Consider the following 23586-nt stretch of genomic DNA (forward strand, 5'->3'; position numbering starts at 1 on the left):
AGCAAAATGGCTGTTAGTATATGTATGTACTAACGTGTTAATACAATCTCTGAATGGGTTAATTGTTTCAATAACTAGATTAAAAGAACATATTAAGTATTTCCCATTATTATTATGTAAAGATTCTGACAATATTTTATGCTAGTTTGAATGTTTCATAACGGATAATACATGCTCTATTGATAAATTGTACTAAAATATGTATTTCTATTTAATTAATAACAGTTTACACAAATACAACACAGTATCATGCATTTCAGCACATTGATCATTTGATTTAAAAGCTGTTGACATATTCTACAATAAGCTAGCTTTTAGAAAACTTGGCCCACTTATCTCCTGGTACAAACAAAGCTGAGCCATCAAAAATATTTTCAAAATCATATACCATATCAACTTTAATTATTTAGAAATGAAACTACCATTGATGGATAAAATGGATCAGATTGTACAAAGGTATTCATGGGGTTTTCCAGTCTTGCACAATGCAGGATAAATCTGTTCAAAACATTTTAATCACTATAAATGTATAACTTTACAGGTAAATAATGCATAGAAATGTATGTGAGGAAATCTAGCGGTTAAAGAGTTAAAATAATTTACAAACAAATAATTCAATTGTTATCATTATTATATTTTAATTTTTTAGTCAACAGCTAATTAAACTTGCTTTTACACTTATTTTAACTATGTTGTGTCTGTGATACCGATACTGTTGTATTATTGGTCGATGGTGAGCTACTGGTAATCTGAAATCTTTCCTGAAAGTTTCATGTTTGTAGTAAGTTTTTTTATCTGAAATGGAAGACCTAAAATTCTGATTAGGTTTTATTTGTGCAATCTCTGAAATGAATACATTACATTAATGTACACGTACATTAAATAAACTCTGTAAAAAACAAACAACAAGCAAAATAAAGCGTAAACAGCAAAAGAAAAGCGGAACAAAAAATGATGGCACAAAACAAATGGAGACGGAGCAGACAGCCATGTAAGTGTTGCATGCTGGGAGTTAGACATGTAGACTGTTAAATGTTGGGTGTTGAAAAAGTTGACCCTTGCATGCTGAGTCAGACATATTGACTGTTGCATGCTGGGAGTCAGACATGTTGACTGTTGCATGCCCGGAGTCAGACGTGTAGACTGTTGCATGCTGGGAGTCATCCTGAAGACTGGTACCTGCTGCGTGTTTTGTATATGGGTTGGTATTTGCTGGCAGACTGTAACACAGTCTGCCTGTGGCAAGGAGTAAGCAGGTTGGTAGTGACTATAGGCGGGGACTGGGCTATAAATAGAGCATGGGGGCCCTGGGTAGCCAACTGCCTGAAACCATACACCCATGTTGTAAAAGGCATAACATAAATAAAGAAACACAAATTTTTTTTATTAAATATTAATGAAACAAATACACAACAATTATAAAATAATTGTTTGCATTGTTGCTGAATAATTAACATGTTTTATACTTCTATTTATCAAACTGAATCTTTCTGATATTTATGCTAGATTGGTTAGTGTCGGCTCGGGTAATACTTACATGTACTTACATGTACCCCGGCTACACTTAAGTTTACTTACATGTACCCGGGTATGGTAAATATACTCAAACATACCCAGGAATTTTAACGCTTAATCAGTCGTTGTTGGCTTTTTTTATATTTATTTACAATTTTGTATTAAATGGCCTCTATATTATCGAAAGTCATACTAAAAAATCATGTTTACGCAGTTATTTTTCAAATAGAAGTTTGTTTCATAATTACAGTAATCGGTAACCCGTTTTACGACATCAAATTTTGGACGTGAATAAAACTTGGGTACAGTCTAATATCGGTTGGGTAGGTTTCAGTATATTTACCGTACCCGGGATACATGTAAGTATACTTACATGTACCCGGGGTACATGTAAGTAGTAACCAGGGTACATGTAAGTAGTACCCGAGCAGACAATGACAAATCATGCTTTATTTACCATTTCAGTTAAAAAATTATTTCAAGACATTAGGTAAAAAATGCTTTTTTAAATTATGTATGGAGTAACAGGGGTTCCATCTAATTATTGGACTTCTTAATATATATTATTTACTGCTGATGTTAACATTTTATGGAAATCTGATGTTTAGGAATCGATTATGTAGTACATGGTAAAATAAATCTGAATTGAGGGAATAAAATAAAATTCAAAATCCAATCACTACAGTGACTACACCACAAGAAAGCATGTACAAAGCAAAATGAGAGCATTGGAATGGATTCATTATTTTTGCACAATACACATTTTTTATTTTTAAAGTTGAATATACCTGAGGGGATGAGTTTGTCTGTGGTGGACAATCATATAGTGAGTTTGGTCTGCGCATGTTGCCAGGGAGACCTGGGTCATACTGCAGATGGTCGGGTGGGGGTGGGGGGTGCACATCCAACATGTCACCAACACTCTGTGTTCTGTTGGAGGGGCTGAAATAAGCAAAAATACCTTTATCTTGGGCACATGCATTAGTGATATTTATTGATATGCGCATGATATTAAAGTAGATATCTTTTAAAATGTTTGGTGAACATCAAAATACAATTCTAAACTTAAAGAAATCATAACATCTTGGTACCCAGTTACAGACACACAATTCTTCAGTTAAGTACATACTATTTCTGTGATTACACTTTGACAATTCACACACATTTACTTTTAAGCCTGATGACCAAATAACAGCATAACAAATAAATGCATACTTCAGCCATTTATTAAATCAATTGAATTCAAATTAAAATGGTATTCATAAGATTCTTGTCAAAAAGATAGTAAAAGCTTGTTTCCATGATGTTCATAAAATGATAACTTACAAAACTACAAGAGGGGATGACCCTATATTGGTTTCCTGTGTGGGGCGTGGCCAGTTTTAAATCCAGGTATATAATTTGAACATTCTTTGTAGAGGACCACAATTAAATTTCACATTATGTTGCTGACAAAATGGTTTGTATTTAAACGATATTTGGTATGACCTACCAAATATCAATGCATTTTAAACCATTTCGTCTGCAACACCCCAAGGCAGGGCAAATTTTGATCCAAGGGGCATGATCTAAAAAAAAAAGAGAGAACCACATGCACTGTAGGCTGTTGCATGTAAAACACGACACCTTTTTCCCTATTTGTTTTATTTTCTTAGCATTTTGTTATTAAACTATATAAGTATATATCTTAATAAAGTCTATATAGAACATTTGACAATATAGACATGGCCTTTTTTGAACCCATGTGAATGATTTGAACAAAGTTTGTAAAGTTTCAAACTTTAAAATTTATTTTCAGCTCAGATGACCAGAACAATCGGAACAATTTTGAAAGAAATTCACAACAAAAGCATTGCTGTGAAGTTTGAAAATTTTCCACGTGGTTTGGTAGGAGATGTTGTTTGAGCAAATTGTTACAGACATATGACATAAGACTGATTCCCAATGGTCATCTATCACAATAGCTCCACAAGAGCACTAAATGAGGTCAAAATACAACAATATAAAGCAGTAAAATCACCTCAATGCTTTGAAGTCTGGAGATGATCTACCACTGGTCAACGGCTTGGTGAATGACAGCGGGAACCAACCCATTCTGTAGGGACATCAGAAATCATGAGTCATACAGACACAGAAACTTACATTTATTGTGATTAATTTAGGCACATAATCTTAAATGTATGTATTGATAGATACAATACACACACAGTTATTTACTATTAGTAACATTTTCAGTGTTCGTAACTGCTTATAAATGTATATAGGCAGATGCCCCACATATCCCCAACCAGTTCTCCCAATTCACTTGTGTGTGTTCATATGTCCTTACTCCCTTGTGTGTGTTATGTTGTGTCCTTACTCCCTTGTGTGTGTTCATGTTGTGTCCGTACTCAACTGTGTGTGTTCATGTTGTGTCCGTACTCGCCTGTGTGTGTTCATGTTGTGTCCTTACTCCCTTGTGTGTGTGTTTATATGTCCTTACTCCCTTGTGTGTGTTCATGTTGTGTCCTTACTCCCTTGTGTGTGTTCATGTTGTGTCCGTACTCAACTGTGTGCGTTCATGTTGTGTCAGTACTCACCTGTGTGAGTTCATGTTGTGTCTGTACTCACCTGTGTGTGTTCATGTTGTGTCCTTACTCACCTGTGTGTGTTCATGTTGTGTCCTTACTCCCTTGTGTGTGTTTATGTTGTATCCATACTCACCTGTGTGTGTTCATGTTGTGTCCGTTCTCACCTGTGTGTGTTCATGTTGTGTCTGTACTCAACTGTGTGTGTTCATGTTGTGTCCGTACTCACCTGTGTGTGTGTGTGTTCAAGTTTTGTCCATACTCAACTGGGTGTGTTCATGTTAGGTATGTACTCACCTGTGTGTGTTTATGTTGTGTCCATACTCACATGCGTGTGTTCCTTTTTTTGTCCATACTCAACTGTGTGTGTTCATGTTAGGTCTGTACTCACCTGTGTGTGTATTCATGCTGTGTCCATACTCACCTATGTGTGTGATTCATGTTGTGTCCATACTCACCTGTGTGTCCATACTCACCTGTGTGTATTCATGTTGTGTCCATACTCATCTGTGTGTGTTCATGTTGTGTATTTACTCACCTGTGTGTGTTCATGTTGTGTTTGTTCTCACCTGTGTGTGGTCATGTTGTGTTTGTACTCACATGTGTGTGTTCATGTTGTGTTCATACTCACCTGTGTGTGTATGTTGTGTTTGTACACACTTGTGTGTGTTCATGTTTTGTTTGTACTCACCTGTGTGTGTTCATGTTGTGTATGTACTCACCTGTGTGTGTTCATGTTGTGTATGTACTCACCTGTGTGTGTTCATGTTGTGTATGTACTCACATGTGTGTGTTCATGTTGTGTATGTACTCACCTGTGTGTGTCCATGTTGTGTTTGTTCTCACCTGTGTGTGTTCATGTTGTGTTTGTACTCACCTGTGTGTGTTCATATTGTGTATGTACTCACATGTATGTGTTCATGTTGTGTTCATACTCAACTGTGTGCGTATGTTGTGTTTGTACTCACCCGTGTGTGTATGTTGTGTTTGTACTCACCTGTGTGTGTATGTTGAGTTTGTACTCACCTGTGTGTGTTCATGGTGTGTCTGTACTCACCTGTGTGTGTTCATGTTGTGTCCGTACTGCCAGCCCTCTGACTTCTCCCCCATCAACACAATGATGTCACCGTCTGTGAAGCTCATCTGGTTCTCCTGTGTTGCGGTGAAGTTGTATGTTGCCTGTACACGCCCCTGTGGGGCAGGGGGTGGGGACATAGAGTGGGGCAATGTCTGGGCTGCGGATCAATTGGAATGCAGTTAATTTTAAATTTGACAAAACAGTGCTTAATGCATTTGCACGACCTTTTCTGCCTTAACTGGATTTTAGCTAAAAAAAGACTTTAAAACAAATAATATCAACAAGATGGAAAGTGTTGTCCCTGATTGGCCTGTGTCTGGGATGATACTTTACGGATATGCATTAAACCCTGTTTTGCCATAATTATTTTAGTTGTATTGCATAGAAAGCCTTCGGAGTCTTATTTCTAGGAAAGACCAGCACTTAATAATGTTGAAGAGAGCTGAAGTGAGAAATCTAAGGGACTTCTCTGTACACAATTGCTAACACTAACATTCCCACTTAAGGATTAAAATGTTTTAAGCTTAAAATAAAGTAATTTATAATTGCTCTGTTACCAAAAGAGAGACAATCAACATTTTCACAAGTACTCACTGATATTTTCTGTATGATGTTAATAACAGTTACATGTTTAAATTTAACTTACTGCCATCAAGACGACCTCTATTCCAGCTCAATTCCTGGGAGCTTTTGGATCGTCTCAGACCATTATGTAAGGACTGAGTGTCTCTGTGAAGATACCCATGTCCGTTGCCATGGTATTCTGTACCACCATTCATTGGCTGATAGTCATCCTGTAATAGTAGGGAATCTCATGAGTAGAAAGTAACAATTATAGAGCATCCACCCAGCCAAACCATTTACTTAAGAATATGAATATATAATACTCTTGAAAAGATACAGTTCTCCAAGTGTTTTAATGTTAGTCTGATTAAAAAAATCTATGTACATTTTGAAAAAGTCTTTATGATGACAAACGTCAATTTAGAATTCTAAATATATAGAAATTTTGGATTAATTTTACTGTGTCTAATATCATCTATTCTTTTTCTTCACTGCAGGTTTAAGGCTGATTTAACTTATGGAAATATACTTTTCTCTATTTTTGGATGTCATGCATGTAATATTAATTTCAGTCTGACAGTAGCATATATAGTGAGTGCAGTATTTTGGAAATTAAATATAAAACATTTAAAAGTTAGTTTAATGTTTTATTTTTATAAGATGTTCATATGCAACATAAGTCAGTAAAGCAGGTCATCATTTAGATAAAACTTTCTTTTAACTTGTTCTTCCTTGAAAGTTGTGTGACAATTTCAGTGAATAAATTATTCCCATCAATTCATTCCTTTTAACATTTTTCTCGGTAAAATTGATACTATAAATAAATACTTTTTTTAATTGACAAGTAACTTAATGAGTTATCTACAAAATCATAAAATTAATTTCAACATGAATATATCTTTTATAGCGCATTATGCAAAACCAACCAAGTATTTTACAAAACATTAACATATGATAAATAATTAATATATTTATCTTCATATAGTAACAACACATTGGTATTCTTAAAAACAACTAATTTTAGCTTCTATACCTGGTAACTGTCTGATTTTTTATTTATTTTGTTGCATCTAAGCAACCATATAATATTGTTTCTCTATTCTCAGATTTCTGTCTTCCTGTTACACAATAAACTACATCTAGTGTGCTGATAATGCAATCAAGAAAAGTTATCACGTTTCATGATGAAATAAATACAGTGCTTCATGTTTTGGAATGCAGATACCAAAAACAATTATCATTCAAATACTAAGAAGAGACCAAAATAAACTTAACTGTCCTGCACTTGTATATTTTCTCACTACACTTGGAGACTTTTCTAGCGCATCACTTAATCATACCAATATAGCTTCCTTATTTTTGAACAGATTGTGTTGAAATTTGGACCAATAATAATTCAACACATATCTGATAATTCCTGAAAATTTCATTGAAATTGAAAAACAACAAAATATCAAACTTAACAAATTAAAAACATCACTTTAAAAGTCAAATTCTCAAATTCGTACAACGTAAAATAATACCAATGTGAAAAGTAAAACACATAAACTTACACGTCTTAATAACTGACCTGCTTGCAAAATGCCGATTGAGCCGTTGCGCTCCTGAATATTCATACGAGCCATATTGTTTTTTTTAAATTAATGTTATGTTTTTCTTGTGTAAAAACTCACCTAGAAATTGAAATTAAATTGGAATAACATGTATATCGCGTTTTACTACACTTGGTGACTTTTCTAACGCAACACTTTTAAAACTTACATATCTTGGTTATAAGTAAATATTTTTATTTAAAATTGCGCACGTGATCATTTGACTACATTATGTGCAAGCTAACCATAAAATCATTCATCCGTGACGATCGGACGCTTAAGCAAGTGGGAAGGTAGCCTGCAAAATGCAAAGTGCGCGACTGCGCTGCTGAATATTCATACAAGCTATATTGTTTTGTAAATTAATTTTATGTTTTCCTTGTGTAAGAACCCACCTAACATAACTAAATTGAAATAAAACTAGAATTATATCACGTTTCATCATTTCCTCATGCAAAAATATGGAACCACACCTACCCCATGTGCTAAAGCATCCAATCATCACAGATGAATGCTTTTATTGTGAGCTTGCATAGAATGTAGTAAAATGATCGTATGTAAAATTTTAAATCAATATCTTTTATTAATACTCATAACTGAGATATTCAAGTTTGAAAAGTGATGCCTTAGAAAAGTCCCCAAGTGTAGATCAATGTAAGAAAAAACTGCGCCTCCAACCCACACAGCTCCTTTTTTTATCAAACTAAACCATTCTTTAATCTGCCTATTTTCATAAGAATATGCTCAGCAAGTTTAATCATGATTGGGCAAAAATGTGGCTCCTGATGTTTATGAGGTTTAACTATAGTCATTAAATGCAAACTGGCACGTCCCCTGGCAGCAATTTTTTCAAACGACTGGAAACATTTACTACTTCTAACATATCACGAAAACAGATATTACGAACAAGTTTCATGAAAATCCCACAAAATATGTGACGTCATGAGTGTTTACATTTTTTCACAAAAGCTATATATTGATAACTGCCCCATGCCTAGATGGATATGTTCTTCAATGGAACCTTTTAAAACTTGGCTGAAATATCATTAGAACAAATGTTGTTAGCAAATTTCATGATTATTGAGTAATAAATGTGACTTCCATATGTTTTTTGCAAACTTCATTTTTATTGGGTAATAAATGTGACTTCTAATGTAGAAGGTTTCAATATAACCATTTACGAAAACTGCAGCATTTCCTGGTGGCCATTTTTCATCAAAGGATAGAAACCATTGTCGATCTCAGCAATTCAATCAATAGAACAAATTTTCTGAGACAATTTCATGAAGATTACGCCATTTTTTTTACTTTTAGAGTTTTAAAGAAGATTTTTCTTTAAGTCTACAAAGTGACCTAGTATTTTGATATCATTGGGACAAATTTTCTGACCAAGTTTCATGAAAATTGGGCAAATTAATGTTGAGGACATATAGCACACTATGGGCTACAAAAGGTCATCCTTCAGCTCATCCTGATCATGTTGTGTTCATGTGAGCTAAATATGTAAAAATCTACAACAAAAGGGAAATAACTCAAAATTAGTATTTACTTAGATACAACTCAAATTATTTCCCTTTATATTCAAACAAGCCAGATTTTTTTATTTATTTTTTAGAGGTCGCAGCAACCTTGACTTTTGACCTACTGACCCAAAAATGGGTGTGGCATGTAGAACTCATCAAGGTGCAGCTACATATGAAGTTTCAAAGTTGTAGGTTGAAGCACTTTGATTTAAGAGACAATGTTAAGGTTTTAGCACGACGCGGATGGCAGACGCCGGACGACGAGCTGGCTATGACAATACCTCGGGTTTTCTCCGAGCAGCAGAGCTAAAAAATCTATGGCTGGCTACACATATAGACAATGGGCATATCTTAATTATTAATAATTAAATCTTTCTTCTCTTACTTAATTATTTATAAACCAGACATTCATCAGCTGTCATCTTAATCAATATAAATCTACTCCATATATATTTTAATACACAGGAGTGAGGTACCCATAGAACACTATGGCATGCACTCTGGGTTGAAACTCCTGTAAAGAAGTAAGTACTTACTTATTATGTATAGTACACTTAACGTTTGACTACTAATGAATTACAGAATGACATTAATAGCAGACCTAAATGTAACTTAGTATTGTCAACTACAAATTCAGAAGACTCAAAATAAAGCCTTTTTACAATCAGTTTTCAACACAATATAAGGAAATTTGGTTGATTGAATGTTCAGGGGAAGTAATCACAATAGGTAACTTGTTATCAGTGAACGAACTCATTCAACTCTCCAAATTATAGGACAGCATCCAATGTGACAAGGAAATCCCAGTAAGGAAGCAATCTAAAGATCTTTGTTGAGACAACAAGCACTGTTTCTTCCAATCTTCGGAAGAACAAAGTAAGTTTTATTTATAAGCCTTCAGCTATTCAATCCAATCTGGCTTACATAAATGGGTTTCAACTAACGTACCATAAAATCTGCAATAACACGATCCGCAGATGGCGGGAGCTGATGAGGGTTTGAGCAGACATCTTCCCAGTCGCGCAGTGATACGTACACGTCCACGCCCTGCCTGTGGACCCCGTAGTCCAGATGGGCCACCGAACACAGACGCTGGAGTACAAAACAGTGGCACCGGCGCTCCTCTAACAATGCCTGTGAATGAACATTTTTAATCTTTTACTTATATTAAATTTTTATATTTTCTCCTAAAAATTACTTTACTAATAAATGAATGAACAGTGGAAAGAAACTAGCATATCTGGAAATTCATTATACTTATATTTATTATATGTAAAATTGACAATCGCAGCATTTTTTTATGCACTTACTTTGTATACCCATCTTGTAGAGTAAAACAGTGTGTGTTACATCAAGTATGTTTTGCAGAAAGCAGTTCATATACCAGTATTAGGATCTATGAATTGTTTCCATTTGAGCTTTTTTTAAGAAAACTTACTTAATTGGATTTGCATAAAGTGTCATTCAAGATTAGTCTGTGCAGTCCATATAGGCTAACCAGGGATGACACTTTCTGCTTTTATGGATTTTTTTATTTAAAAAAAGTCTCTTCAAAGAATGATACTTTACACACATGCATTAAGCTTAGTTTTTACAGGTCAATTTTATTTCATTTGTTCACCCACCGATCTGAGTCCTTGTATCCTGTATTCGTCCAACTTTTCTTGACATTTCCCCAGGCTTCTCATGTGCTGAAAGTCACAATATAAAAGGCATGCAAATTTAGTCCATATTAAACTAGACATAGGTTAAAAATATCACTAATACCCCCACACTGCTTGGCAGCTTTGGTCAAGGGAAATAACTCAGAAATGTGTTGATCACTGGCAATGAAATAAAATGTCTTGTACAACTGCACTTCATGATTATGAAATAGTGATTTCATTTAATCGAGTTTGAAATTTAGAAGAAGGTCACTCGGAAACTTATATTATTTATACATTTATATTTTTTATTTTTGATATAAACCAAACAATAGGCCAACAGACAGAGTGACTCCAACATACCTTCTCCTTGAGAGAGTATAATTATCCCAGTACCTAACAGATATACTTTGTAAAGGTTGTAGTCTGCCCATTAAAATTTTATTTCCAGATAATGAACGCTTTATTGAAACATGAAACTGTGTTGCGTCCCAGAAGTGATGAATAACCCACAAGGAGCATATTGTATAGTGTAGCGAGTTGCAACTATCATGTTAAGAAGTTTTAAGTTGAAAAAAGGGGCATTATATTGGAAATTTTGAACATAGGTTATTAAACATTGCATGTACACAACAACATATCATCAGGAACAATGCACATAAGCTTTTGTATTTGAAAAACACAACAAAAATGGGTCCCTTACTTGTAGATAAACAAAAGACAGACGTGAACTGTACTGACAAATACCAACAAGAGCACTGCCGTCAGAGACAAATGCCCCCCAAACAGAGCCTTGACACATGTTTTTTTTGCCACAAAACTGACCATAAGAGATTATCTTATCATATTAGTGTGACTTCGTACAACGTAAAATAAGTTTTTAGTCCAAACAGACTAAGGCACCTCTGTTAAATCATCTTTATAGTAAATGGGTTGAGAATATTATAGTATTTTTACTAGGGGTCAAAAGCCAATGAACATGTGAAGCATCAAGCCTATTGATCAATTCATTGAAGATTTATTGATCGGTAACGTTTTTCACACTTATTGTGACATTGACCTTTGACCTAGTGACCCAAATTTTAATAGGGATCATCAACTGTCCAAGGCAATTGCACATTGGAAGTATCAAGCCAATTGGTGAATCAATGGACAAGTATTTTATAGGAAAAGATTTCGCACTTAGTGTGACAGTGACTTTGACCTAGTGAACCCAATTTCAATAGTGGCCATCTACTGTCCAACTCCAATTCATATAGGAAGTATCAAGCAAATAGGTCCCTCTGTTCACAAGTTATTGATCTGAAACAATTTTCACTCTTAGAGTGACAGTTACCTTGACCTTTGAACTAGTGACTCCAATTTCAATAGGTGTCATCTAATGGCAAAGGCCAATGCACTTCAAAAGTATCAAGCCAATTGGTCAATCCATTCGCATGTAATTGATTGGAAACGTACTGGTCTAGCGACAGACCGACCAACAGACCAACCAACAGACCAACCAACCAACCGACATCCAGCAAAACAATATACCCTTTTTTCTTCGATGGGGGGCATCTTATATAAATGAATGATTCAAATGGAAGTCCAGTTCTGCATAGCTTCATCTTCATTAAATTGTATTTCCCTCTGAATAATTAATGGTGCTCTTTAAGGTTTAACATTCTGATAATGGATAATGTATTGCTATGATTCGCACACAAATGTGGTCTCATAGGAATGTTGATGTTAACTTTGCTCTGTTTTAAATCTTTTATGTTGACAAAAGTGTAATTCTCAATGAAACTAAATAATTTTATGAGTGAAGGAAATGGATGCCCCTACAGTTTGCTGGTTGTCACAAAAACTTGTGCAAATACTATACCCACATACATGGTGTTGAATATTTCTAAGAAGTTTAATCTTTATCAGTTACCCTTTTGCATAGAAACACAATAAAGGTCCATTAATGTCATGTTTTTGTTAAAGAAAGAGCCATTTCTGTGCTTATATCAGAAAACAATTTACAATAATACCTATTAGTACATGTTCACTGTTATATGGTTATAAAGTTTCCTCTCTATACGAGTTATATGCTTTGGTTATAAGCAACAAATGTAATTGTTAAAATATAAAAACAATACAACTGCTGAACCATTCATCTTCTTCACTTCGGGAAAATGTTTAAAAAAAACTTACATTTGCCTCTTTCTCACTATCATAGACAGGCTTATTTTTTGTTTTCTTTCGGAATTTTTTCAGTGTGTCGTATGCCTTGATGAATGGAGACATCACCAACTTGTGGCCCTGGCTGTACTTTCTTACATCAGACTGAAATCAATGGAGGCATGCAAATAGATATGAACTGTTCTATGGGAAAATGGGGCAAAATGTGCAGGCATAGAGTTTGGTCAGCAGATAAAAATCACAATTTACTGTTTTGGATTTTTTTTTAAGGTAGACTCTTCTTAACTAAAATCCAGTCTACGTGGAAAGTGTTGTCCCTGATTAACCTGTACAGACTGAACAGGTTGATCAACACTTTACACACATGCATTAAGCCCCGTTTTCGAGAATGATACCTATTGTGATAATACATGTGTTTGTAATACAGGCCTTAATTATAGAAGTAAAGCCATATTGAGGAATGTTATGTCTAACTCAATTCATGTATTGAACAGCAGCATATGATTTAAAGCACTCAGTGCTCAATTATTAAAGATTTTTTTCACGTTTTACCAAATCCCTATCTGTTGCTCAGTGCATAAAGACTGGAAGTAGAATAAAAATATACCCCAAAAAACTAAGCCCATGCATGTTTTACAACAAGATGGGTAACCATGAAGATTAGAATGAAATCTTATACCAGGATTGCATTTCTGAATATAACTCTTCCTCATTCTTGCGATGTAACTATGTTTTTTTATATTGTTTTTAAACAATCAACTACTACAAAACAAGGTGCATTTAATTTTTATGTACAGAAATATGATATCTGCTAACAGGATGTACACAACAGGGAAAGTGAAGGATGAACAAGTTCACCACTATAAGAATGTTACAATGTTTGTTGTTTTTATTTGAGAGCAAAGCTAAAAAATAATGCAGACGCAATTTTGCAAATCAGTATGCGCTTAGCTACGGCAGCAACCATAACCCATGACAGCCTGTGTGGATTACTCCTGCAAAATTCGTCTGCTCTAACCACTGCATCTGCCTGTTCTCACTGGTACTCTACATAGCGGTTTAAGGTTTAATAGTTAATTAGCGTGTATTTAACAGCTTGTAAGACAACGTTGGCCAGTCTAGTGTTTATCATTGAAAACTGTACAAATTGGCTGCTTTCAGGGAAAACGGGGCTTAATGCATATCAAATAAGATTAGCCTGTGCACACTGATTAGCCGTATCAATGATTTGAAACAAAACAACATCTGAACCTGTGCTTTAAGACACACTTTTTATAAATTTCAATGGGTTGTGGTCATTTCAAATTTGCGATATAAAAAGATATAACATAATTTTGAAAACTGAGTTGCGTCAAAGATTATACAACAGCAAACAAATTCAGTGCCTTCAGCGCTTTGATTGTTCAACTTGAATAGTATATGCAGAAGCATACCTTTTGACAAAACTCATGTTATGCAGCAAACCAGTCAAATAAACAACAGCTTGAAGAAATCTTCCTCATTGACAATATATATATATATAATATTCACTTTATCTGCAATCATTTTGCAAAATCACTAGAAAATATCTTAAGCCTTAAAGTCTTAAACTTGATTATTATTCCTGGGCCCAATCAAAATAAGGTTGCTGACTTGCATGATCCGTACTTCTATTACATTCTTTATAATCAATACTTTGATTTATAAATTCTCTTTGAGCACCTGTAGACTTATCAAAAGCACACATCAAGGTATCTTTCACAGCATATTACAAAGGCAAACCTTCCCTCAATACAACTTGCATCCCCTAAGTCTTTGAATATTGGACCATTGTCATGCTCACATTGCCAACACATAGTCACTTTAATCTGCTTATAACATTGAACAATCTAGTTAACTCTGCCACCTTCTAAAGTTTCAGTGAGGACAGAACATAACTATGAGAAGTACTTACACTGGCTTTCTTGAAATCCTTCTCCATCTTCTGTTCCAGGGGCAGGATCAGCTCACTGAACAGGGCTTTGGCCTGCAACATACATGGCCAAAGTGCTGTAACATACATGATCAATAATGCTGTAACACACATGGTCAATAGTGCTGTAACACTCATTGTCAATATTGCTTTGACACAAAAGGTTAATAGTGTTGTAACACACATGGTCAATAGTGCTGTAACACACATGATAACTATTGCTGAAACACACATGATCAATAGTGCTGAATCACACATGGTCAATAGAGCTGAAACACCCAGGTTCAATAGGGCTGTTATACAAATGTTCTATAGTGCAGAAATACACATGGTTCAAAGTTCTGTTACAAACATGGTCAATAGTGCTGTAACACACATGATCAATAGTGTTGTGCCAAACATATTAAATAGTACTGTAAGAAATATGTAAATAGTGCTGTAAAACACATTGCCAATAGAACTGTAACACACATGATCAATATTGCTGTAACACACATGGTGTGTAGTACAGTAACACGCATGGTCAATAGTACAGTAACACACATAGTCAACAGTACAGTAACACGCATGGTCAATAGTACAGTAACACACATAGTCAATAGTACTGTAACACACATGGTCAATAGTACAGTAATACACATTGTCAATAGTGCTGTAACACACATAGTCAATAGTACAGTAACACGCATGATCAATAGTACAGTAACACACATAGTCAATAGTACAGTAGCACACATGGTCAGTAGTACAGTAGCACGCATGGTCAATAGTGCAGTAACACACATGGTCAATAGTACAGAAACACACATAGTCAATAGTACAGTAACACACATTGTCAATAGTGCTGTAACACACATGGTCAATAGTGCTGTAACACACATGGTCAGTAGTGCTGTAACACACATGGTCAGTAGAACAGTAACACACATGGTCAATAGTACAGTAACACACATGGTCAATAGCGCAGTAACACACATGGTCAGAAGTACAGTAACAAACATGGTCAATAGTACAGTAACACACATGGTCAATAGTGCAGTAACACACATAGTCAATAGTACAGTAACACACATGATCAATAGTACTGCAACACACATGGTCAATAGTGCAATAACACACATGGTCAATAGCGCAGTAACACACATGGTCAATAGTACAGTAACACACATAGTCAGTAGTGCTGTAACACACATGGTCAGTAGTACAGTAACACACATGGTCAATAGTACAGTAACACACATGGTCAATAGTACAGTAATACACATTGTCAATAGTGCTGTAACACACATAGTCAATAGTACAGTAACACGCATGATCAATAGTACAGTAACACACATAGTCAATAGTACAGTAGCACACATGGTCAGTAGTACAGTAGCACGCATGGTCAATAGTGCAGTAACACACATGGTCAATAGTACAGTAACACACATTGTCAATAGTGCTGTAACACACATGGTCAATAGTGCTGTAACACACATGGTCAGTAGTGCTGTAACACACATGGTCAGTAGAACAGTAACACACATGGTCAATAGTACAGTAACACACATGGTCAATAGCACAGTAACACACATGGTCAGAAGGGCAGTAACAAACATAGTCAATAGTTCAGTAACACACATGGTCAATAGTGCAGTAACACACATGGTCAGTAGTACAGTAACACACATGATCAATAGTACTGCAACACACATGGTCAATAGTACAGTAACACACATGGTCAATAGCGCAGTAACACACGTGGTCAATAGTACAGTAACACACATGGTCAATAGCGCAGTAACACACATGGTCAGTAGTGCTGTAACACACATGGTCAGTAGTACAGTAACACACATGGTCAATAGTACAGTAACACACATGGTCAATAGTGCAGTAACACACATGATCAATAGTACAGTAACAAACATGGTCAATAGTACAGTAACACACATAGTCAATAGTACAGTAATACGCATGGTCAATAGTACAGTAACACACATAGTCAATAGTACTGTAACACACATGGTCAGAAGTACAGTAACACACATGGTCAATAGTACAGAAACACACATAGTCAATAGTACAGTAACACACATGGTCAATAGTGCTGTAACACACATGGTCAGTAGTGCTGTAACACACATGGTCAGTAGAACAGTAACACACATGGTCAATAGTACAGTAACACACATGGTCAATAGCGCAGTAACACACATGGTCAGTAGTACAGTAACACACATGGTCAATAGTACAGTTACACACATGGTCAATAGTGCAGTAACACACATGGTCAATAGTACAGTAACACACATGATCAATAGTACTGCAACACACATGGTCAATAGTACAGTAACACACATGGTCAATAGCCCAGTAACACACATGGTCAATAGTACAGTAACACACATAGTCAATAGTACTGTAACACACATGGTCAATAGTACTGTAACACACATGGTCAGTAGTGCTGTAACATACATGGTCAGTAGTACAGTAACACACATGGTCAATAGTACAGTAACACACATGGTCAATAGTGCAGTAACGCACATGATCAGTAGTACAGTAACACAAATGGTCAATAGTACAGTCACACACATGGTCAATAGTGCAGTAACACACATGGTCAATAGTACAGTAACACACATGGTCAATAGTACAGTAACAAACATGGTCAATAGTACAGTAACACACATGGTCAATAGTACAGTTACACACATGGTCAATAGTACAGTAACATACATGGTCAATAGTACAGTAACACACATGGTCAATAGTGCAGTAACACACATGGTCAATAGTACAGTAACACACATGGTCAATAGTGCAGTAACACACATGGTCAGTAGTACTGTAGCACACATGGTCAGTAGTACAGTAGCACACATGGTCAATAGTGCAGTAACACACATGGTCAATAGTACAGTAACACACATGGTCCATAGTGTTGTAATACACAGGGTCAATAGTGCTGTAACACACATGGTCAATAGTACAGTAACACACATGGTCCATAGTGTTGTAATACACAGGGTCAATAGTGGTGCAATGCATGGGTTATAATGTGGCAACTTAAAATTAAATGGACAAAAGTACTCTAACACACATGGGTAATAATGATTGAACACACATGGGCAATATTGCATTGAAAGCTTTGATGTCTTAATTTTGAGCCCCATCTCATGTGTTATTAATCATTTGTTTTAAGGTTAAATATTAAGATGTTTTCATCATTTGAATGTTTAAATGTAAGACAAGAGGAAACAAGGCAACCTACACTGTCTTTTAATCTGGCCTGGATTGCTCTCTGGGCTTCTGCAATCTGATGAATTGCCTCCCCTGAAAATATAACTCATTCAATAGAAGCACAAACAGTAATGCAAACCATATTATATAAATAAAATCAGTGTTCAATAATAAATACTCAATTCGTTGTTTCTGAATCTTTTTTGCATCAGTTTGCAGATTGAACAAGGACATGAAAATTGTGTTGATCAATACAAGTTATGTTGTTGAATAATTTCCACAAATCCTCCTAAGTTCAAAAGCCTATTAACATTCACAATCACATCTTCATTTGCATGTTGTCAATTTAAGTCTGTATCTAGTCCATACTCGATTGATGTAACAAATGTACTTCCAACCTTTGTATGACCTGCTCATCATTAAACGTGTCTGTTACTTATGCCAAAAATAAAAGAACGCTCAGTAATGAAAACATTTAAAGCACTAAACGTGTTTATGTTTTAATAGCCCAACACTATGAAACTTAAAATGTTACCAACCAACATGAAACTCAAAATGCTACCAACCAACATGAAACTCAAACCTGAGCCAGTCCAATGTTCATAATTTCCCAGTGCATGTCTCATGGGTACCATGTTTGACCACGGGGTATTGTATCAATGTACCATGTTTGACCACGGGGTATTGTATCAATGCATGTCTCATGGGTACCATGTTTGACCCCACGGGGGTATTGTATCAATGTACCATGTTTGACCACGGGGTATTGTATCAATGCATGTCTCATGGGTACCATGTTTGACCACGGGGTATTGTATCAATGTATGTCTCATGGGTACCATGTTTGACCTCACGGGGGTATTGTATCAATGCAAAGGCTTCTTTCATAAATAGCTGCACTCTGAGAAAACTGGGTTACATGAATATGCATAAAGTATGGTCCCAGTTTGGCTTTTGCAGTCCACACAGTTTAATCAGGGACGACACTGTCCACTTTTATGGAAAAAAACTAAGAAAGTGTCTTCCAAGACCAAAGTCTATGCCGAAAATGCTGTACCAGATTAGCTTAAGCCGACTGCGCAGGCTTATCTGGGATGATACTTTAGGCATTGAGCCCAGGTTACAAGAAACCACAAAATATATATGTATCCTAACGTATTGTTTAAAATATTATCTTCAATATTTCATAGCAGTTAGACATTTTCTGTAGAATTAAATATGTTTATATGTTTTGTTAGTGTTTGTGAAAGAGCAGCTTTAATTTCATGCAGTAACCATAATGAAAGGGCATAGGGGTCACAATATCAACCTGTTTGACATCCTACTTAGCATCTGTTTAGACAATCATATCACATTAATGAGTGTTGTACACATAAAACAATTTTATTGTCCTTACATGGCCAGTTTGTGAGTGATATTTAACATTCATAGCTGGTAACAATCAAGTAACAAAACAAGTCACAAATGTAATCACTTGTCACATAAAATAATATTCACAAACAAAGTGACTGCATTAGTGCATCTAAAATAATGAGACCACAATACCTTATGTGAGTTTATAGCCCAAACCATTGCTCCTTACCACACTACTTGCCACATATGGCATAAGACCCATTTTTGCATGATTCAACTCATATTATGTATTTCAGATATAATTCAAAGTTTACAATGTTGACAAGGCAGTGCAATCAGCACAACACAAATTAAAACATTTCATATTTGGTAATATTGCAAAGTATTTGTTTGTAGTCTGTGCTCCAGGTCACATTACTCATAATACAAAATTAATTATTGGTTTGAATGGGTCTCATGCAGTGTTATTGTCTTTTATTTTATGCTTTCCGGTGGTTTATAGAGAAATATCAGTGAAATAAAACTAGTATTCCACTGTTTCAAACAATGAAAAATAACAGTGAAAAATATAGACTGTTTCACTGTGAAATAATGTCATATTTTCGACGAAATAACGTCATAATTCCAGCGAAATTATCAAGTGAAACTCATTTACAATGTAAATAAACGGTGAAAAAAGCCTACAATACAAAGAAAATTTGTTGGATTCGATGGAATATTGATTTTATTTCACTTGTGATCATAGAATATACATATTTTCACTTGTGGCTGCGCCACTTGTGAAAATATTGTTTTCCATGATCACTCGTGAAATAAAATCGTTATTCCACCGTATCCAACAAATATCCTCTATTTCTTCTTGTATAACCTAATGTGCCAATTTGTGCCTTCATATATATTAAAAAAGATGAAAGGCTCAAGAAATTGATAAAATTCGATGTCACATTATTTTTCAATAATCAGCAAAATTATAAATACATAATTATATTCATAATGTTTGTGATAAAAATAAAGACAGGAAATAAAATGAATGATCTGATTTACATTTGATCTTCTAATCTACTTCACTGGCACTGGCATCTGTTACCATGGTAACTTACACACTTTGGACTATTTCTGCTATGAAGGCAGAAATATTATTGATCAGGTAACAAACATATCTTTTCTTAAAATACATTAGTACATGTATTGAATATTCTCCATAATAATTGATACCTGAGCTTGCTATAAGCTTTCTTCAATAATTCTGAAAAATCAATGTATTTCTCATACAATGTATGATTTTTTTTTCATTACTGTAATGCTTTAAAAATACTGTATGTGCATTTCAACTTAATTTGCCATTCCCTTAATTCATTAATAAACATGCCTAGCTATTTGCTAGAAAGCTGTATAAATACAAGTTATGTACTTATTATTTTTTATTTAGATGACCTGAACAAGGATGACAGCTTGGAGGGTTCAAACCCATGACAATTCCTAGCAACAATACTAAACAGTGCACTTTACCAGGATAATAATTATATATGAGAAACTAAAATAACACCAGTTTTACATCATTCAGAAATGTTTCCTGTCAACTTATCAGTTAATCCCAGTCCTTGTATGTAACAGATGTTTCTTGATCAATAGGTTCTGTAAACACATTTACAGCAAAAGAGGGAAGTTTTTAAGCACAGATTCATTGTTTAACAACTGTACCACAATACTGAATGGACAACATGCATTGAACCAGTTTATGATACCTCACAATGCAACATGTATAATGTATCCTTCCCCATTTATGGATTACAAAAAGAAAGAAAAAAATATATATAATATATGCCTTCGAGGGTAGACATAAAATAATTAATTTCCTTTTCTATATAAATCAATTGAATTCTTCTAAATATTCTTCGCTCACACCATGAAAAAATGTTTGCCTGTCAATTGATCTCATTTAAATTATCATTGGGCTCCAAAATGAGGACCAAATGTTGTTACATCCACTGCCTGTGTGACACTTCCTGCTTTACAAATGAGGGCTACTGAAAGCAGGGATTACATCTGTTCACAATGCTCCATTTTACAATATCAATCTGAATCCAATTTGAAAAGATCAATGCGCCATAAACCTTTTGACGATCAGGAATATACAAAACATTGCACATTTCGCAACCTGTAATCCTTTAAAAAGTCAAATGCATGTTTCTTACACTGGCATACTGAACACTATTGGCTTATCTGTATTATACAAAGAGCCAAATGCAACATAATGTACAGTTATACAAATATATCCATAATTATTATTATGTATACAGGTGAATTTGACTGTACTACAGTATTATAATTACACACCAAGAAATTACAAAACATTCTGCAATTCATTGGCAAATTTCTCTTTTAAACTGAATTCTTACAATATTACAGCAATTTAAATATAACAACAAAATGTATTGGTTAATTTTACAAAAAATAACCTCAATTACTAATGGGAACAAGAGCCGCTTTGCGGGCTAAAAGATAACAATTTGTCACAAGGCATCAGACTTTTATGCATAGATATTAATTAGTGTGTACATATTTTCTAACCAGTTGTTGTTTTTCTCAAATCTTACCTTTGAGTATGACTATACATAGGTATGTTTTAACTACTTATGAAGACAGTCATTTGTTATGAGCTTGACACAATTTCATTTATCACTATGACAACAGTATGCTCCCAACAATTCATGCAGCAATAAGGAGCATGAAGAAATGAAAACAACTTTCTTACATTTCATAGGAATACTGTATTCATTCTTATATAGGTGCTGCAGTGGGTTCATTTTTTTATATAAAATATTACATTTTGACACACTTAAATTACCTAAAAGAAATACATTTATACATTGTTCATGTAAAAATTTTAACTCAATAACATATTTTCATTGCCATTATCAAAATATTAAAACAAGGCTATTCACTCAACAATTAAAAAAGCAAGGGTGTCTCGCCTAACTCTGTTACCGTACCTTCATTAAACGTTTCTCACATTTTAAAAATCTTAACATAAAATTCTGCGAGTACCTGGAAACATTCACATTTTTTTCTAGGACATTATGGAGTAATGACCATTTCGAACATTTCAGGGTTATGCCCTAGGGCTGTTTAAGGTTTGTTTGAAAAATCCCAGAAAACAATTGTAAGCAAATTTTCTAACCTTGCCTTTTCATTAAAATGGCGTTTTCTGAAGTTGCAAAACATCAATGATTATCAGTGTACAGGTTGCTGATTACATGCCTGCCATGTAAAGGTGCTTACAATAACTGTGCATAACAAAGAAACTCATTGGAAATAGGTAAGCATTATTGAGTAAAAACACAATATAATTTTTTTCACCGAAAGTCAAGATCTTAATGTTCTCTGTTCTAAGAAGATTTTGTTGTGCCATCAAATATTAAGAACTATACTTTCCACGAGAATGATATGATGTGGTTCACAAAGAATCATTTTTGTGCACTTTCAGAAAAAAATATTCACACAAAAAACAGGAGGTCACTTGAACAACAAGAAACCGTACAATATTGCACTATATATTCAGATAAAAGGAAACGTCTAGTAGTTGGGGGGACAAGAATTGCACTATATGTACAGTTAATGGAAAATTTCAAAGGGCCATAACTCTGTGAAAAATCATCCGACCAGAACCGGCTGATTATATGCACATCTCTTCTTGGTAGTGAAGCTTCCCATAAAGTTTAATTGAATTCCGGTCATTAATTGCTGAGAAATGGCCCAGACAAAAATTGTGCACGGACAGACGGACACACACACCGACAGACGAAGCGGCGACAATATGCTCCCCCCAAAAAAAATTCGGGGGAGCATAATTATACCAGTAATGCGTCCAAAGAGAGTAGTTATAACAACAAACTTTTTTTGGTGTCTGTTAAAATGATGCTCAATGAACCATTGTTGTTCACTTAAATGGTAACCATGTACCTTAATTTAAGAAAATGCATTTAAAAGGGTTTGAAGGTCAAATGTAACAAATATGGTATATGTAACATGCAAGTGAAATGCATATAATTGTATACATCAATAGAAAACTTCATACACAAAGCAAATAATTTACAAATTAATACAGTCTACATTTCATGATTTCATCTTGTGCCATCAGAGTCCTTAAATAAACTGTTTAGGTTTGTCGATCCATTGACACAAAATTGATACCACATATGCATATTGACATGCGCATGGAATAAATTGCCATGATGGCTGACGGATCAAGGGGCCATCATGACTCACCTATCTCTTCTGTCCCGCCCCGACATAGCCTCGCTTCTGCTCCAAACTGACCAAGGGCTTCATTGTAAGCCTGTGCTGTAGAGGTCACCACTGAAAGATTGAAGGGAGTATGTTAGTATACATGTGATAATTAA

The 23586-nt window shown here is 34.8% G+C and overlaps 1 protein-coding gene across 4 annotated transcripts in view; it reads right to left on the minus strand.

Moving 5' to 3' along the window:
• Positions 1 to 23586, minus strand: part of LOC127866257 (brain-specific angiogenesis inhibitor 1-associated protein 2-like) — a 42375-nt gene that overhangs the window by 7479 nt on the left and 11310 nt on the right. For 3 of the 4 annotated variants that reach the window (XM_052406684.1, XM_052406688.1, XM_052406686.1), the window contains 10 exons: positions 23453 to 23542; positions 17862 to 17923; positions 14582 to 14653; positions 12661 to 12792; positions 10465 to 10530; positions 9788 to 9973; positions 5807 to 5954; positions 5140 to 5317; positions 3536 to 3610; positions 2304 to 2457 (listed from right to left, as the gene is read on the minus strand). In XM_052406684.1, the coding sequence (XP_052262644.1) occupies positions 2304 to 2457; positions 3536 to 3610; positions 5140 to 5317; positions 5807 to 5954; positions 9788 to 9973; positions 10465 to 10530; positions 12661 to 12792; positions 14582 to 14653; positions 17862 to 17923; positions 23453 to 23542 (1163 nt within the window). Of the gene's footprint in view, positions 1 to 1179; positions 1324 to 2303; positions 2458 to 3535; positions 3611 to 5139; positions 5318 to 5806; positions 5955 to 9787; positions 9974 to 10464; positions 10531 to 12660; positions 12793 to 14581; positions 14654 to 17861; positions 17924 to 23452; positions 23543 to 23586 lie in introns of all 4 variants that reach the window. The other variant, XM_052406687.1, reaches the window with a different exon arrangement.

This window comes from Dreissena polymorpha, chromosome 2 (genome assembly GCF_020536995.1).
Source record: "Dreissena polymorpha isolate Duluth1 chromosome 2, UMN_Dpol_1.0, whole genome shotgun sequence".
NCBI lineage: Eukaryota > Metazoa > Mollusca > Bivalvia > Myida > Dreissenidae > Dreissena > Dreissena polymorpha.